Source organism: Arachis hypogaea, chromosome 17, assembly GCF_003086295.3.
Source record: "Arachis hypogaea cultivar Tifrunner chromosome 17, arahy.Tifrunner.gnm2.J5K5, whole genome shotgun sequence".
Lineage (NCBI taxonomy): Eukaryota > Viridiplantae > Streptophyta > Magnoliopsida > Fabales > Fabaceae > Arachis > Arachis hypogaea.
The window spans coordinates 101,674,743-101,695,103 of record NC_092052.1 but is presented as its reverse complement, the minus strand read 5'-3'; the positions used below and the strand labels follow the sequence as shown (position 1 = coordinate 101,695,103).

At 34.5% G+C, this 20,361-nt stretch overlaps 1 protein-coding gene and 1 pseudogene across 1 annotated transcript; one reads left to right on the top strand and one right to left on the bottom strand.

Moving 5' to 3' along the window:
* The first annotated feature begins 15,816 nt into the window (after positions 1–15,816).
* On the top strand, positions 15,817–17,445 carry LOC112765880 (cysteine protease XCP2). The gene is made up of 4 exons (XM_025811743.2): positions 15,817–16,420; positions 16,528–16,763; positions 16,837–16,977; positions 17,082–17,445. The coding sequence occupies exons 1-4, from the start codon at positions 15,952–15,954 to the stop codon at positions 17,295–17,297; spliced, it is 1,062 nt and encodes a 353-aa protein (XP_025667528.1). The 5' UTR covers positions 15,817–15,951; the 3' UTR covers positions 17,298–17,445.
* Positions 17,446–18,711: 1,266 nt separating this feature from the next.
* LOC112766355 (3-ketoacyl-CoA synthase 4-like) lies at positions 18,712–20,153 on the bottom strand (annotated as a pseudogene).
* Between the last annotated feature and the right edge of the window lie 208 nt (positions 20,154–20,361).

Sequence of the window (20,361 nt, the reverse complement as noted above, 5' to 3'; positions counted from 1 at the left end):
GTTCTCAGCAATGCTGATTCTTAGATATTTCTTTCTTTGTTGCTTTGTTTTAAATGTTCCTATAGGCGTTGTGTTGTTGCTGTGTTTTAAATGTTCCTTTGATTCTTTATTGTGTTGTTGCTGTGTTGTCTTTCTTTTTCTTGAATGTTTGTATTGATTTGCTGTATGAGGACCTGCACATCGACTTGCATTCTTGCATTCTTGCATTGAAGTTTTTCATGTTAAAACTGTTTTTGCATACAAAATGAATGTGGTTTGATAATTTCTAATTGATATAACTTATTGTGGAATGAGTTAGAGATTACTTTGAAGGTGTTGGGAAGGAAAGGAAGTTATTAAGCAATTGGAGAGTTAACAGTGCTAGCCTTTTTTTTTCTATTAATCATTGTGCTTAACTTGTTAAAATTGGTTTAAAAATTCTGTTAATTTATCTTGTTAAAATTATGTTTGAAAATTTTGTTAATCTTAGTTAAATATAGTTGATTTTTGTTAATCTTGATGTGTTTATTTATATTTTATTTATTATTTTATTATAAAATGGTTATTTCGGTTGAACCACGGTTGAACTGGTTAGACCAATAAACCAGTGAACCAGTCATTAGAACAGTTCGATGACCGGTTCGGTTTTCAGAACCTTGGTAATACTACAATAGTATCTTAATTTGACACAATAAAAAATAATTAATTCATAAGGCCTATCATCTAACTATAATATTAGTAGATTTTAACACTAATATCAAAACAAATAACCTTAATCACAATACTAACATTGAAATAGATCAAGTAAATTAATAAATTTTTAGTGAAATTTATATTTATATTAATAATAGTATATAATTAAAATATAATTAATTTGAAAAATAGAAAAAATAAAAATTAAATTAAATTAGATATTTATGTATACTATATAATTAATATTTGTCACATATAGTAATAAGAAGAGCAATGTCCGAGTGGCAAGTAGAGGTTGCTTTTGCTCAGAGGTTCTTCGTTCGAGACCTGGTAGAGACATTTTAAAAAAAATTTCAAGCAGATCGGTTCAGTTAGACCGGTTTGTACCGGTTCTCATCAGTTTTGACTAGTTTGATTCGGTTCTTACTGGTTCACACCAGTTTTCTTCCTTAAACGGTCCAAGAAATAAACCAAACTGAATTAGGATCTGGTTCACTGATTTTCTGGTCGAACTGGCCGGTTCGGTTCGATTTTTACAATAATGTCCATGATACTCCATCGGATGCCATGGGATGAAATGCTCCCTTTCTTTATTCACCCACTTCACCCTATCTGTCCTTTCAAAGGATTAGGGCTCAAGAATTTGAAAGATTGGGGGTGGAGAGAAATGGCGTCGTTTTGGAGTTTGGGAGACTAATACGTCCTCTTTTCAGAAGCTATAGTATATGTGTCATCCCGTAAGGCCAGGTCAGCGCCACGGGAGCCGCGTCAGCTTTTTCCGTTGGGTCTAACAGAGTGACTTTAACGGAGGGGTAAATTTGTCCACATTTTGGAGGGGTCAGGGACATGAATGTATTTTCCATTCTTCGAAGACGAAAATGTCCGTGGAAAAAAGTCAGAAACCTAGTTATCCTTTTCTCTTTCTTTTTATTAGACACGAACTCTTCTATGAGAATCTCTAGTAAAAAGTGGCAGAAAATGCTTACTTTTGACATTAGCTTGTATGATATGATATTTACCTGTTCTACATGGATAATAATAATTTGATTGAGCCTATTTTATCGCCTAAACTATCATTAAAATGATGTTACAGAGAGATGCTAATCATTTTATTAGGACATTATTTTTATTATTATATAGGAACTAAATAGACCCAATCAAATGATTATCATCTACGTAAGATTGATAAAGGCTAGGTCTTACGGTGTAAGTATTTTTTGTAATCTTTTGCTGAAAATTCTCACAAAAGGGTTTATACCAGAGGCAGAGCCTCACACATCATAAAGGGAACAATGGCCTCCCCCAACCATAATTTGTTTTACAAATTATGCATAAATTTTAGTTTAGTCCCCTCTTAAAATTTTTATTTTATTTTTTATTAACTGTAAAATTTTTTGGTCCTCCTCAAAATTAATCTAGTTCTGCCCCTAGTTTATGCGTCTAATGAAAAGAAAAGATAAGAAAAGAACAGTCATTTTTCAATCATTAAGATGCCAGTTGTCTAAAATAAAAAAGATAGGATTGGCAAAGAATTTTATTAAAAAATTATATTAGAGAGAAATGGAACAAGAAAAAGGTATCATGTTTTCTTAGAAGAATGTAAGAGAAGAAAAGAAGAATAATCATAAAATATAGTAGCACAATAAAAATAGTAGAGAGCATATAGAAGTTATGATGACGGAGACGAGAGGTGACAATAATAATAATGATTGATTCTTTTTATTGTATATAATTCTATGAGTATTTAAAATTCTATGAATTTTAAATAAAATTGTCACTAAATTAATTTATATTAATATTTAAAAAAAAATTATCAACAGAAGTTGCATAATCTCAAAATAATAAGACAGGATTAACTATTTTTTTTGTCTTTAAGGTTTGGGGTGAAAATCAAAATCATTTATAAGATTTTTTTTTTGTGTGTTCAAAATCATTCCTAACGTTGAATTTTGTTTTAAAATAATTATTTTTCTAATTTTCAAAAAAAAAAAAATCCTTCATCATCACCTCTTTCATTCACCCTACTCACTCCATCTGTTTGCACCACCACCCTCTACCATGCACTTATTGTCACACTTCTTATCTCATTATTTTTACCACACACCTACATTGCCATAACCCTAATTTCTTAAATTCACACCCAACACACACAAAATACACAAAGGAAGCAAGAGAAACAGAGACAAAAGAAGAAAACTCAGAAAAAGAACGAAAAAAAAAGAAAGAGAGAAGAGGGAAGCGACAGTGGGGAGTGGTGGTGTTACCGCGTCCGTCGCTATCGCGATTGAAGGAGAAAGCGTGAGTTCGGCTAAGAGAGAAGTAGAGATAGAGAAAAGAGAGGGTAAGAAACAAAGGCTATAGGGATCAGAAGGAAGAAAAATAGAAGAAGAGGAAAGAAAAGAAAGAAGCAACGACGTAGAAAGTCACTGGCGCCATCGCTGTCACAGTTGTGGCTGAAGAGAAGAACAGTTGAACAGATCACAAAGAGAGAGGGAGAAGAGCGGATTCCCTCACCACTAGAAGCTCGACGACGATGATAGAGCTCAACGTCAACAAGAGCAGCCCCTATCTCAGTCACGACGCGATGGCAGCGACCACACTCTTCCTCGCTATCACCTTCCTCTTCTTCCTTTCCTTTTCTTTTTTCTCTTTCTTTTGTTTTTCTTTTGTTTCCTGTGTGCGCTTTTGTTCTTTTTCTTTTTTTTTTTGTTTTTGTTTCAAGTGAGAGGGGTTGGAGGGTAGTGGAGGAGATGGTGGTGATGATAATAGAAAAGGAGTATTTGTGTCATTTAAAAAGTTATTATGTTTGAAATGATATTTTTAATACTAAATTTAAGGTTGAGAATGTGTGTGCTTTTGTTCTTTTTCTTTCTTTTGTTTTTGTTTCAAGTGAGAGGGATTGGGGGTAGTGGGTGGGATGGTGGTGATGATAATAGAGAAAGGATATTTGTGTCATTTAAAAAATTATTATATTTGAAAGGATGTTTTTAATACTAAATTTAAGGTTGAGAATCATTTTGAACAAAAAAAAGGGTTAAGAACAATTTTAATTTTCATCCTAAATCTTAAGGACGAAAAGTATTCAACCCTAATAAAATATAAATGGTCATCTAATTATAGACTATATTATTTATTATTATTATTATTATTATTATTATGAATTGTATTGTAAGCAACAATATAAAGACAAAAATAAATTTTATTTGTTTAAAATTAATGTTGTCAATATAATCTCTTAAAATTAACTAATTATCATATATTAGTGGAATAAAAGAATGCGAAAAAATGTTATTGAAAAACAAGAAATATCATTTTATAACCAGTAGTTATTTTTGAGTTAAGTACTATTTTATCTTTAAGGTATTGGATGAAAATCAAAATCGTTCATCAAGTTATTTTATGATCGAAATCATTCTTAACGTTGAATTTTGTATTAAAATAATCCTTTATCTAATTTTTGAACCAAAATACCTTTCATCGTCACCTCTCTCCTCACCTTCCTCACTCCAACTATCTTAAAGACAATTCTAAAAGTAAAAATATCTTAAAGATGATTTTGATGTTTACTCAAAACTTTAAAAACGAAAAAGTACTTAATTCTTATTTTTCTAATGATACTAAGATTGATAATTAACCCCAATATGACAGAAAAAAATGAAATAATCTAATATCGAAAGTGAAAATTGCCTCCGAAAATTATTTTTATTTTTATTTTAAAAAAAATACAAATTGTATGCAATGATTGTAATGTTTTAATTTCTTTCCAAGAAAACACAAATACTAATAGCAATAATTACACTTTTTTATTTTCCACTTATTTCTTGAAAAAACATAAATTGCCTCTAGCGATTACATTTTTTTTAAATAAAAAAAAAACGCTAGTCACCTCTAGTGATTACTTTTTTTAATTTAAAAAAAAAACACAAATCACCCTTAAAAATGACCTTTTTATTTTTGTAAAAAAAAAAATTTGTCTCCTCTTTTTTAATTTTTTAAAAATTATTATCCTATATTTTAGAAAATACCAAAAAATTACCCATTTTAAAAATCCGTGCATACACCCGATATTAAAATGCGTTTTTTAATTTGAATATGGAAGCAAAGCTGGTATTAGACTCGGATATGGAAAATAGTGGTGCTTCACATTGGTGTGGTGTCAGTCAAACAGAACTCGGACCATGCGATATCTCTCTCAATAAACGGACGGTCCGAGTTGCGTTAACCAAAACGCACGGTCCGTTTTGTGGATGCCTGGACACGTGTCGCGCAGAGGCTACTGTGCTGAATACTAACATAGACCATGCAAGACCCACACTCACCATCCGAGTTATCACTTTCAACACTCACTCTCAACTTCATACCACCCTTCTTCTTCTTCATTTTTCCACTGCCAGTGGCTGTGCATGGTGGAAGAAAAATAAAAATGCCAAAGAAACACAAAGTTAGAGATGTTGATCGCCCCGAATTTTATATTATACATTATCTTAGTCACTTTGATTATGTAAGTTTTTTTAAAATTTTTTTAATTTTTATAATTATAATTATTATTGTTAGAAATTTAATTGTTGTTATTGTTGTTAGAAATTGAATTTAGGACTATAAATAGAATGATTATTACTATTTTTCAACATTTGTAAGTTTTTTCTGAAATTTTTTACTATTTTTTAATAAAAATTATTATTGTTAGGAAGTTAATTATTATTATTGTTGTTAGACATTGAATTTCAAAAAATGTAAACAGAACGATGGTTATTATTTTGTATAACGTAATTTTTTTTGAAAATTTTTAATATTTTTTATTATAATTATTATTCTTAGGAAGTGAATTATTAATATTGTTGTTAGAAAATGAATTTTAAAATGTAAACAGAATTATTATTATTATTTTTAAAACAACGTTATTTTTTTTGAAATCCTTTTAAAATTTTTAATTATAATTGTTAGGAAATTAAATATTATTGTTGTTGTGAGAAATTGAATTTAGGAATTAAAACTGAATGATTAGTATTATTTTTAAAAGTACGTAAGTTTATTTTGAGATTATTTTAATGTTTTTTAATTATAATTATCAGTATTAGGAAGTTAATTATTATTGTTATTAGAAAATGAATTTAGGAATATAATGAGAATGATTATTAGTATTTTTTAAAATTTAGGAATATATGTTTAAATAATAGTAAATAAATAATTAATATTACAAATTATAATTTTAGATATCATAAAAATATTTTGTACCGCAAATAAATAAACAACATCTCTAGATGTTGTAATATTGTTGGGAATTTTGATTAGGAATATATGTATTAGTTATTGTTATTAATAGTTAGTTATGAATAATTTTAAGGATTAATAATTAATTTTAGAAGTTAGAATTATTTGTTTTAGTTGGATTTAGTAAAATAATTTATAATAGTTGTGTGGTTTCAAGTAACATGTGTATTGTTGATTTAGTTGTGTAAATTTTGTAACCATGAGAGTTACTAAATTGGTATGTTAGTACATGGTAATTACTTAATTTTGTAATTAAGAAAAAGTTTAGGATGAGTTTAATATTTTAGTTGCTGTAGTTAAAAAATTATTATCTTTTAGTAGTAAGTTAGTAATTGTTAATGAGTTGACTAATAATTTGTTATGTTTTTGTAGAAATTAAGAATATTGGCATGTGATCACCTAATCCCTCTGGATCGGTACAATGATATGGTGGATGAGCATTTACGATTTACTGATTTTTATCATGCATCTCAGATTGGAGTTGTCTAATGTTAGAAAGTACTGGTGAATGCTCTAATCGAAAGGTGGCACCCAGACACACATACGTTTCACCTTCCGATTGGTGAATGTGTTGTGACGCTTGATGCAAATCATATGAAAAGCTCTAGGAGGTGACCAAGCCCTGTTACTGCGTTCCACAGTTGCATTTATGGATTCGTGCCGGTCGGTTATTAGTCCCACACCATCCCGAGTGACAACATGTTGACGCAGGTTACTAAGGAAAAAGTGTCACGCATCAGAAGTCTCTCCCTCCACAATAGCAAACACAATTGGGACGATATTGTTGTTGCCATCTTGTGAAACTGCCACTAGTAGACAACCCTTGTACTTTTCGTACAAGTGAGTTCCATCCACCTGGACAACTGGCTTACAATGTCTGAATGCTCTAATGTAAGGGTAATAACTCCAAAAGACTCGATGCGATACCCGAATATCAGTCACCAAGTCATCGCCCCAGTCTGTGTAAAATTAGTAAAGCTAATTTTAGAAAATATATAAATAAATAATAACTAAATAAAATGAGAGGTAATAAACAATTTTAGTTTATAACCTTAGAATTTTAGTGGTTGAAAAAGAGAAGAATTATATACCTCTAATTGACGGATGGTTCATATTGAGGAGACTCACCTATAAATTGAGTTTTTCTTTAATTCATTTCAATCAAGTCATCCAAAGAGAATAACATAATATTTCTTTGAGTAGTTTTCTTCTATATATATAGAGAGAAGTGTGTTCTCCTTTTGTCAAGAGAGAGTGTTATTGTAATCTCCTTGTGATAGAGAGAAGTTGTAATTCTCAAAGAAAGTTATTCAATTGTTTCCATATTTTATACAAATTTCTAATTTTTCATCTCTATATTTTGCTGTGTCATTTGTCTGGTACCTAACAGTGGTATCAGAGCCAAAGGTTGCTGATTAATATATTTTTTTTGCTGCGAGTTACCGTCCAAAAAAAAATGGCAGCAAAGTATGAAATTCCAAAATTCAGTGGGAGTAATTTTTCCATATGGAAATTGAAGATAAAAGCCATTATGAGAAAAGACAATTGCGTGACAGCAATTGAAGGTAGACCCACTGGAATTACAGATGAAAAATGGAAGGAGATGGACAACAATGCTGTTGCAAACTTACACTTGGCACTAGCTGATTCAGTTTTATCAAGTGTACCAGAGAAAAAGACAGCAAAGAAAATTTGGGATGCTCTCACCAAATTATATGAAGTCAAGTCACTTCACAACAAGATATTCTTGAAGAGAAGACTTTATACTCTTCGAATGAGTGAATCCACATCGGCAACGGATCACATCAACAATCTAAATACGCTATTTTCCCAACTCTCATCGTTGGAATATACCATAGCGGAAAACGAACGTGCAGAGCTCTTACTTCAAAGTCTACCAGATTCATATGATCAGCTTATCATTAACTTAACTAATAATATTTTGACTGATTATCTTTCTTTTGATGACATGGCTGCTGCGGTTCTTGAAAAAGAATCTAGGCGCAAGAATAAGGAAGATAGATTAGAAAGCTCAAAACAAGCAGAGGCATTGTTGATGACAAGAGGGAGATCAATGGAGCGTGGTTTCAGTGGGAGTCAAAGTAGACCAAAGTCACAAAGTAAGAAGCAGGTCAAATGCTACAATTGTGGTAAGAGAGGGCACTTCAAGAAAGATTGTTGGAATAAGAAGAGTATAGAGAAGGTTTCAGAAGGATCAAGTTCTCAAGGATGTGTTGCGAGCACCTCTGATGATGGAGAAATCTTGTATGGCGAAGCAACAATTGGTTCTAAAGGCAGCAAGCAGCTCACTGATGTTTGGATTGTTGATTCAGGAGCAACATGGCACATGACTCCTCATCGTGATTGGTTTTGTACATATGAACCTGTCTCGGAAGGATCGGTGTTTATGGAAAACGATCATGCCTTAGAAATTGTTGGAATGGGTACTGTCAAAATAAAAATGTTTGACGGTTCTATTCGTTCACTTCAAGGGGTAAGACACGTGAAAGGCTTGAAGAAGAATTTGTTGTCGATTGGGCAATTGGATGAACTTGGATGCAAGACCCATATTGAAGGTGGGATCTTGAAAGTTGTTAAAGGAGCTCTTGTGGTAATAAAAGCAGAAAAGATTGCAACAAATCTATACATGCTTGTGGGAGATACTTTGTAAGAGGCAGAGGCATCAGTTGCTTCATCAAGCCAAGAAGAAATGACGATGATATGGCATTACAAACTGGGCCACATGTCAGAACGAGGCTTGAAGATTCTTGTAGATCGTAATCTCATTCCCGGGCTCAAATCGGTAAACTTACCGTTTTGTAAGCACTGCGTTACAAGCAAACAACGTAGATTGACGTTTGGTAGATCAACTGCTCGGAGCAAGCACATATTGGAGTTGATTCATTCTGATATGTGGGAATCGCCGGAGATGTCCCTAGGAGGAGAAAAATATCTTGTATCATTTATTGATGATTACTCTAGGAGGCTATGGGTGTACCCGATCAAGAAAAAGTCAGATGTGTTTGCGATGTTCAAAGAGTTCAAAGCAAAGTTAGAACTTGAATCTGGAAAGAAGATCAAGTGTTTAAGGACAGATAATGGAGGAGAATATGTTGATGGTGATTTTCTAACATTTTGCAAGCAAGTAGGTATTCAACGACAATTCACAGTTGCATATACGCCTCAGCAAAATGGTGTAGCAGAGCGAATGAATAGGACTCTCCTAGAAAGAGCACGAGCTATGTTGCAAACTGCAGGTTTAGCCAAGTCTTTTTGGGCAGAAGTTGTTAAAACCGCCTGTTATGTGATAAATCGGTCACCATCAACTGCAATTGGGTTAAAGACACCAATGGAGATGTGGCAAGGTAAGCCACCTAATTATTCTTCTTTACATATATTTGGTTGTCCTGTGTACGTGATGTACAATTCCCAAGAAAGAACAAAGCTAGACCCAAAGTCTAGAAAATGTATATTCTTGGGTTATGCTGACGGTGTTAAGGGGTATCGCCTGTGGGATCCCACTGCCCGCAAGGTAGTTGTCAGTAGAGATGTGATATTTGCAGAAGATGAATTGCAAAAAGAACAAGAAAATGACAGCACTGTTAAAGAGATAACCACTGTTCAAATAGATGAAAAATGCAGAGAAGATGATCTTTCTGAAGCAGAACCACAGCACGAAGAACAAGAAGCAGAGGCTAATGACATAGAAGTTCGTCGATCTACTCGACAAAGAAGAACACCATCATGGCACTCAAATTATGTTTTGACAAACCATGATGCATATTGTCTTTTGACAGAAGATGGAGAGCCAACAACTTTTATGGAGGCTATGCGCAATCCAGACGCTTCTATGTGGATGACAGCAATGCAAGAAGAAATTGAGGCATTACATAGGAACCATACCTGGAAACTTGTTGAACTTCCAGCAGGTCGGAAAGCCATTGGTAACAAATGGGTTTACAAGATCAAACGAGATAGTAATGATCAGGTGGAACGATATCATGCAAGATTGGTTGTCAAGGGATATGCTCAGAAAGAAGGTATTGACTTCAATGAAATATTTTCTCCGGTGGTGAGACTAACTACTATTAGAATAGTTTTGGCTATGTGTGCTGCATTTGATTTACATCTAGAGCAATTAGATGTAAAGACTGCTTTTCTTCATGGAGAACTTGAAGAAGAGATATATATGCTCCAACCAGAAGGTTTTGAAGAACAAGGAAAAGAAAACTTGGTTTACAGGTTAACTAAATCTCTGTACGGTCTAAAGCAGGCGCCAAGGTGTTGGTACAAGAGATTTGATTCTTTCATTATTAGCCTTGGATACAACAGACTTAGTTCAGATCATTGTACTTATTACAAGAGGTCTGGTGATAATGATTTCATCATTCTACTGTTGTATGTGGATGACATGTTGGTGGTAGGTCCCAACAAAGATCAAATCCAAGAATTAAAGGCACAGTTAGTTAGGGAGTTTGATATGAAAGACTTTGGACCAGCAAACAAGATTTTAGGGATGCAAATTCACCGAGACAAAAAAGATAGGAAGATTTGGCTATCGCAAAAGAATTATTTGAAGAAAATCTTGCAACGCTTCAATATGCAAGAATGTAAGCCAATTTCAACCCCACTTCCTATGAATTTCAAATTATCCTCAAGTATGTGCCCTAGTAGTGAAGCAGAGAGGATGGAAATGTCTCGAGTATCGTATGCATCAGCGGTGGGAAGTCTTATGTATGCCATGATCTGTACAAGGCCAGATATTGCTCAAGCAGTTACGGTGGTAAGTCGATTTATGGTAGATCTGGGTAAAGAGCATTGGAATGTTGTTAAGAGAATCTTGAGATACATCAAAGGAACCTCAAATGTTGCATTATGTTTTGGAGGATCAGAATTCATTGTCAATGAATATGTCGACTCAGACTTTGCAGGTGATCTTGATAAACGAAAATCTACTACAGGCTATGTGTTTACACTTGCAGGAGGAGCTGTGAGCTGGCTATCTAAATTACAGACTGTTGTAGCTTTATCTACTACAGAAGCTGAATATATGGCAGCTACACAAGCATGCAAGGAAGCTATTTGGATTCAAAGGTTGATAGAAGAACTCGGGCACAAACAACAGAAGATTTCTGTGTATTGTGACAGTCAGAGTGCCTTGCACATTGCAAGGAATCCTGCCTTTCATTCAAGAACAAAACACATTGGAGTAAAATATCACTTTGTTTGGGAAGTAGTAGAAGAAGGAAGTATTGATATGCAGAAGATTCACACTAAAGATAACCTAGCAGATGCCATGACAAAACTAATCAACATAGAAAAGTTTGAATGGTGTAGATCCTCATACGGCCTATGGAATACATGAACAACATAAATTTTGAAAATTTATCAAAAAATAGCTTTAAGTGGGAGATTGTAAAATTAGTAAAGCTAATTTTAGAAAATATATAAATAAATAATAACTAAATAAAATGAGAGGTAATAAACAATCTTAGTTTATAACCTTAGAATTTTAGTGGTTGAAAAAGAGAAGAATTATATACCTCTAATTGACGGATGGTTCATATTGAAGAGACTCACCTATAAATTGAGTTTTTCTTTAATTCATTTCAATCAAGTCATCCAAAGAGAATAACATAATATTTCTTTGAGTAGTTTTCTTCTATATATATAGAGAGAAGTGTGTTCTCCTTTTGTCAAGAGAGAGTGTTATTGTAATCTCCTTGTGATAGAGAGAAGTTGTAATTCTCAAAGAAAATTATTCAATTGTTTCCATATTTTATATAAATTTCTAATTTTTCATCTCTATATTTTGCTGTGTCATTTGTCTGGTACCTAACAGTCTGCAGGCATAGTCTCAGAATGGACAACAGCTGATGGCTCCTTATGACACATGACCTCAAACCATATAGGCAACGCTTCGTACGATACTTCCCAACCTCCAAATAATTTTTCTATTGTCTTTTACTTAGCTAACCATGCTTTCCAATAACTAACGGTGTAGTTGAACTTCAATTGCAAATCTGCTATAACCAATTTTACCTTTAAGGCGGGGTTAGCCTCAACCAACGACTTTATTGCTTCTGCAATTGTGGTCGAATCCAGCTTCGAATGATCCTGAGAAATGGTGGCTCTGGTACAGGTGTGACTACCATTATACCTCCTTATAACCCAACAGTACCTCCTGCTGATCATGCTAACCCTGATAAGCCAATCATACCCTGACCCATACTGTGTACACTTGGCAAAAAATGTCAATGGCTCAGACTCATACACCCGGTAGTCTACGCTTCTTCGTATGGTATACTCTTTTATCGCCTTAATAATAGCTTCCTTGAAACTGAATTCCATCCCAACGGCAAATTCACCATCTGCGACAATAGAAATTTCTGCCGCAACGGCAGCCATACAAAAATACTTAATACACAAATATTTAAACACCAAAACTAAAGGTAAATCAATATTTACTGCATCAATTATGATATAAATCCAAACTTTACTAATTTATATTTAACTAATTTACGAATAAATACTAATTTATATTTAACTAAATCAATAACTAACTAAAAAAATTACTATCTTAAACTTAAATAAATAAACAGCTACACAAAAACAAATACTAATTTGAGTATATTTTCGCACTTCACTTAGTTATTTGGTCCATCTATCAAAATAAATTATTACAAAATTTTAATCTTTTTTATAAATACGGAAGTTTACGTACATGCACAAATATATTCCGGAAACTCCGGAACATGCATAGCTTCCAAATCCAAAACTCGCATGAATGATGGCTCTTCAAACGGCACTTCATTTGCGAGTGCATTTGCCATATCTGACACATCCGGAGCCATAGTTCTGTCACCTTGATCTTCATCTCCATCTGGACCAACAACTTCGTAGTTGCTTTCGAATTCTTCTTCACTGTCACTATTGTAATCTTCTCGTACAATATTCTGATCAGCCTCAGATTGCTAAAACTCAACATACAACTTGATGAACGAGATTTGAGCCCGATTTTTAATATACATTGAAAACATCTCTTGCATGCTCGCTTTGTCCGTTACATATTTGGTTTGAAACTGGACGAATCCACCAAACACCGATATGGGATATCTGTATAGAATACAGGATATTTTTCTTGCCCTTTCAGAATCAATCTTTTCACAAATCACACCTTTGAGCTCTTCAAATGAGATTGTGAATGGAATCACAACATCTAACGAATTTTCACAAATAAATTTTACTCCTTCAGATGTTTGTAACAAAATCTGACCAAAATAATACACTTTTAATAGAACTCTGTCACTCATTTCTTTCAATCACTTAAACAAGAACATAAGCTTAACTACTATATTTTTTGGTTTTATGCCAAGCACGGAAGAAACAGAGAAACAAGAAACCAGAAGAAGAAGCCATTGAAAAAAGAGAAGAAGACGCGAGTTGATGTGTTCCAGCAGTCACACACTTTTATATATGCCACAATCAATTCGGACCCTTCGATTAGGTTAAGTTGATTAAAAAAAAATATAAAATACTCAAATCGTACTATACGATTTGATACTCTATTTCATAAAAAATTACCAACTACAAACAACACGGAGGGTCCAATTTTTACCTTTCGAAAATTAAAATATTTCAAACTCCAAATCGGACCATACAATTTGTTAAACAAAATTTTAAAAATAAAGAACTCGCATAGTTTGAGTTCCTCTACCTGACATTCATAAAAAGTTACTCCACATATTGATCTTATACCCCATGAATCCATATCTGAATATATCACACACAAGCTTTTCATATCCATAAAATTGAGTTTATTAAAATGTGTTTCCCCTTCATAACGGGCAAATAAAAGCAGAATAGCTGAGCTGGTAGTACAACTACGAACACAAGAAACTATGAATTAAAAAACGGAGCAGCGCACGTGTGTATGTGTAAAACTATGCATAACGCATGTATACAAGATACAACTACGAACACAAGAAAGAGAGAGAAAGAGAGAGAAAGAGAGAGAAGGTATTAGCTTTAGGTAGGTATAGGTAGCAGAGAGACAGAGAATGGAGCAGCGTTTTGAATGAGAGGGGTTGCAGGTGGCTTAGATCTTAGTAACTGGGCCAAGTAAAAGATAACAACACCAGAATCCAATACAATAAAATACGCAATATAATGTAGCTTACATAAGCCTACTACCCTTTTCCCCTTAGCCTTAGCCTGTCACTCTTTTCCCTTTTATCATCTCTCTCTTTCTCCTCTCTCCCCCTCTTTAATTTTACACCATTATTGAATCAAATTATCCTCTCCTCTATGGCTCTATCCATATTTTATATAATAACATGTTTATTATTACTTCAAATAGATTTTATTAATATACCTAACAAAATACTAGAACCCACCCAGGTCAACTACTATATAAATTTGATCACATACATACAGATATAGTTTTTAATTTAAAATTGAAGTAGTTAGTGTTAATTATTTCTGAAATTCAAATTCTCTTGCGTAAAGAAGCCTATCACAAGTATAAACCAACCTTGTTGGCCTCTTATTTTTCATAAATAATTACACATCAGGCCTAAACCAACAACAGGATAAGTTATTGTATTTTTTTCTTTTTTGGGGTCATACAAACACACACTCACTCACATACACTAACCTAGCCACCACTGTTAGGATTTAAACTTGGTGTGGCTTAGTTTGCCTCCTTTACCACTACATCGCATGCCTCAGCCACGGTCCACGGATAAGTTATTTTTTTTTGGTACTTGACGGATGAGTTGTTGTTTGATTGTCTCTAAGGTACCACTTAGTTACTGGGCCAAGTCTAATATCACTTCTTAGGTTTAAAGGCCCATTGTTCTATTCCACTATTTCCTCTCTTTTTTCATTCACACTTTATGGCTGTATGTATTGCACTGGAAAATTTCTTGAGCGTTTTGAGAGCAAATAAATGATCTTGTTCTGTTATTTTTATAATAGATTTGTTTGGGTGAATTTAAAAAAAAAATGTTTTAAGTAAATTTTTTTAAAATTTTTAAAAAAATAAAAATAATTTTATATTTAGATATTTTATATAAAAATATTTTTTATATAATAATTATATTTAGATATAATAATATAAAAGTATTTTTTGTTTATTTATTATGTTAAAAGTATATTTTTTTTACTAAAAAATAATTTTTTTAAAAAAGTATAAATTATACATTTTAAAAAAATATGTTGTTTGATTTTTTTAGTATTTACTATTAAAATTTTATCAAACATACTAAAATAAAAAATATAAAAAATATATTTTTTTAACGACTTAATGACACTCAAACAAATAAATTATCATTGAAATTACTTTTTTTTAACTAATATTTTTAATGCTGATGTGAAAAATAATTTACTCATCAAAGCAAAGTCACTCTCGGAACATCTTAAAATTTCTCATTGTATTGTATTTGGTAAGAGATGAGTGGCCATACAACTTTATAGTTTTATACTATCTCTCTCTCCCGGTATAATAGTATATAGTGGTTTTTTTATGCCTTTATTTATGAGAAAGTATGGTGATAGAAAGTTCTCTTGTAATCAAGAATCTTATATACTCTAAAGCATTCTCAGACTAATTTGAATATCCTTCATTTCTGCTACATTACTTAAAATGTAAACAGAATTTAATATATATTCATACATATATATATGTGACATATGAAGGCTCTCCTACTGCACCGAAACGTATACATTATAATAACTTAGATTATATTGGCCACATAATTAAGGCATGTGATTTTATGCTTTGATGTAAAGCTAAGTGAAAGTACCAATCCTACCTTAAAGACTACTACTACTACTACTACTACTACTCTTCTAACTCGATCATCGGTATATAGCAATTCCCAACAAACTTTACTTGAAAGCAACTGCACCCGATGCATATATATATATATATACATCATTCCCTTTCTTCATTCTTCACCATTCCTTCACTTCACTTCACTCTTGTCTTGAATTCAATTGCATGCCATGGCCTTACATTGTTCCTTGTCAAAAACACTGATCCTGACCTGCACCTTATGCTTAATATTTGTGCCTTTGGCACATGGCAATGATTTCTCCATTGTAGGGTATTCAACAGAGGACTTGAGGTCCATGGACAAGCTCATTGACCTCTTCGAGTCATGGATGTCGAAACACAGCAAGATCTACGACTCCATCGAGGAGAAGCTCCTTAGGTTCGAGGTTTTCAAGGACAATCTGAAGCACATTGACGAGAGGAACAAGGCTCTCAGCAACTATTGGCTGGGGCTGAATGAGTTTGCTGATTTGACGCACCAAGAATTCAGAAACAAGTACCTTGGTCTCAAGATTGATCACTCCTCTGCAACAAGAAGAGACTCCTCACAATTCGCATACAGAGATGTTGATTTGCCTAAGTCAGTGGATTGGAGAAAGAAAGGTGCTGTCACCCAAGTCAAGAATCAAGGCTCATGCGGTAATGTTTAGTTGTGTGTACTTCAACTTAAAGCTGAAGCATGGCATTTCATATATTGCATGTTCATGTTGACATGGTGATCATGAATCATTCGAATGTAATTGCAGGTAGCTGCTGGGCGTTTTCCACTGTTGCCGCGGTTGAAGGAATCAACCAGATTGTGACAGGAAATTTGACATCCTTGTCTGAACAAGAGTTGATCGATTGTGACACAACTTATAACAATGGTTGCAATGGTGGTCTCATGGACTATGCATTCTCCTTCATTGTACAAAATGGTGGTCTCCACAAAGAGGAAGACTATCCTTACATCATGGAGGAAGGCACTTGCGACATGAGAAAGGTAACTAACTAACCAATCAACTAACTAACTTATTAATAAATAATTGATACTCAAATAATACTCAAACTGCCAGGAAGAATCTGAGGTTGTCACCATCACCGGCTACCACGACGTGCCGCAGAACGACGAACAGAGCCTACTGAAGGCACTTGCAAACCAGCCCCTCAGTGTTGCCATAGAAGCTTCAGGAAGAGATTTCCAGTTCTATAGTGGGGTATGTCCAATTATTAAACTAGCTGAGTTATTTAATAGCATATTACTATGGTTCTTAACTTATAGAAGAAACTAATGTGAATGCAATTTGATTGGTATGTGAAGGGTGTGTTCGATGGACACTGCGGAACGGAACTTGATCATGGTGTGGCTGCTGTTGGATACGGAACATCAAAAGGGTTGGATTATATCGTAGTCAAGAATTCATGGGGACCAAAGTGGGGGGAGAAAGGATACATTAGGATGAGGAGAAACATTGGAAAGCCTGAGGGTATTTGTGGTCTCTACAAGATGGCATCTTATCCCACTAAGAAGAAATAATAACACTCCCATGTCTTGCAACTTTGATTCTCTTCTTTGTGTTCTCTCTTTCATTATTCTGCACTGTCCAATGTCAGTTCTTCTCCCTTTAAGCAATGTACCCACTTCTCATAATAATCTTAAGTGATTTCATATACTTTTCCCATTATTATCCTTGAATATTGGACATCCATTCCCCCATTTCCATATCGTAATTATGATTGCATCCTTTATTTTTGTTGGTGATTGCTACGGTACGATGATAAATTCATACGTACCGATATGTTTAAAATGTGGACAAATAACAATAAGATAAATGAAATTTATTTTCCACGTTAGCATTTAATTTTTTTTTAAATATATAATATATCACTACTTTTACTAAAACACCCTTTTAATTAAATAAAAATAAAAAATAAATTTTATTTAATTTTAATGAAAAGACTTAAACATCCTTCCTTTATTTAATTAGACAAAAATACCCTTTGAATATCCCTATCTTAACAGCTTCTCCCTAAACCCTAGCTTCTCCACCACCGCCGCAAGGACTGCCGCCGTCCGTCGCTCTCAGGCACTACCATCGTCATCTGGTCATCCGTGCTTCTTCCTCCTTCAAGAATCGCAGCTTCTTCTTCCTCGACCTCGGCGCGTCAGTTCCTGGTATTCATCTGCTCCATCGCGATCCTGCCGCCGTCCGTCGGGCGCTCAGTCACCATCGTCTTCGTCTGGTCGTCGCAGATTCTTCCAACCCACCACCGTCTTCAGAGTTGTGTTCGTTGCCTGGCCTCTGTCTCCATCACAATTCTGCCCCCCTCTTCTCAGACTGCTCAGTAGAAAAACCCATCTCCATTCCAGTTTTCTTCCTTCGAGTTCAGAGAGCAGAAGCTCAACCAAGAACAAAACCTTAGACTTCGACAGTCAGTATGTACTCGAAGCCATGCATCATATCCCTCCAACTCCTTCCATGGCTGCTGCAAGAGAAGAATCTGAGAATGTTATGTTTGGTGCTTTGGATAATCTCTTTGCTAATACAAAGATTAAGCCTAAGGATATTGGTGTTCTTGTTGTGAATTGCAGTTTATTTAACCCAACTCCTTCACTTTCTGCAATGATTGTGAACAAGTACAAGCTTAGGGGTAACATTAGAAGCTTCAATTTGGGTGGTATGGGTTGTAGTGCAGGAGTTATAGCCATTGATCTTGCTAAGGACATGCTTCAAGTTCATAGGAACACTTATGCTGTTGTTGTTAACACTGAGAACATTACTCAGAATTGGTACTTTGGGAACAAGAAATCTATGCTGATCCCAAATTGTTTGTTCCGCGTTGGTGGTTCTACTGTTTTGTTGTCCAACAAAGGCTCTGTTAAGAGAAGAGCAAAGTACAAGCTTGTTCATGTTGTGAGGACTCATAAGGGTGCTGATGATTGAACAGCTGAGATATTATCTATTATCTCCTTGAATAGGATTGATTATTGGCTTATGCTATGTGTACCAGAGAGAGTAGCAGAAATTAAAGCTATGTAACAACCTGCACTGGATACCTATGAATGCAATCTTCCCAAGGAGACTTGGGTGAAGCCTTGACATGCCTAAGTGCCTGCCACACTGCCCTGTTACACTTAAATCCACTTCCAAATGCAATCTGCCACACCCTATTCCCCTTCCTCATTCTTCCTCAACATGCATAGGCAGAAGCTGAAGATTCTTCTCAAGCTCATCAATCACAGCTCTCCCATCAGCATGAATGCAGAAATGATCAAATGCAAGCTTGAAATCAGGTATATAAGGCTTCACTTTTGCATTCAGAAGCTTCAACCAAAGTAGCAAAGAACAGAAGCTGTTCACTTATTGGAAGAACAAGAGGCCCCAAAGTTGTGATGTTAGTCTTCAAAGCCCTACCAGCAATAGCCATAAGATCCTTTGAGAGAGAAACACCAGTTTTGCCATCATCATCGTGTTCTTGATACACACACCTGAAAGCTTTATCATCAGCACCCTTATGAGTCCTCACAACATGAACAAGCTTGTACTTTGCTCTTCTCTTAACAGAGCCTTTGTTGGACAACAAAACAGCAGAACCACCAACACGGAACAAACAATTTGGGATCAGCATAGATTTCTTGTTCCCAAAGTACCAATTCTGAATAATGTTCTCAGTGTTAACAACAACAGCATAAGTGTTCCTATGAACTTGAAGCATGTCCTTAGCAAGATCAATGGCTATAACTCCTGCACTACAACCCATACCACCCAAATTGAAGCTTCTAATGTTACCCCTAAGCTTGTACTTGTTCACAATCATTGCAGAAAGTGAAGGAGTTGGGTTAAACAAACTGCAATTCACAACAAGAACACCAATATCCTTAGGCTTAATCTTTGTATTAGCAAAGAGATTATCCAAAGCACCAAACATAACATTCTCAGATTCTTCTCTTGCAGCAGCCATGGAAGGAGTTGGAGGGATATGATGCATGGCTTCGAGTACATACTGACCGTTGAAGTCTAAGGTTTTGTTCTTGGTTGAGCTTCTTCTCTCTGAACTCGAAAGAAGAAAACTGGAATGGAGATGGGTTTTTCTACTGAGCAGTCTGAGAAGAGGGGGGCAGAATTGTGATGGAGACAGAGACCAGGCAACGAACACAACTCTGAAGACGGTGGTGGGTTGGAAGAATCTGCGACGACCAGACGAAGACGATGGTGACTGAGCGCCCGATGGACGGCGGCAGGATCGCGATGGAGCATATGAATACCAGGAACTGACGCGCCGAGGTCGAGGAAGAAGAAGCTGCGATTCTTGAAGGAGGAAGAAGCACGGACGACCAGACGACGATGGTAGTGCCTGAGAGCGACGGACAGCGGCAGTCCTTGCGGCGGTGGTGGAGAAGCTAGGGTTTAGGGGAGAAGCTGTTAAAATATAGGGGTATTCAAAGGGTATTTTTGTCTAATTAAATAAAGGAAGGATGTTTAAGTCTTTTCATTAAAATTAAATAAAATTTATTTTTTATTTTTATTTAATTAAAAGGGTGTTTTAATAAAAGTGGTGATATATTATATATTTAAAAAAGAAAAAATTAAATGCTGACG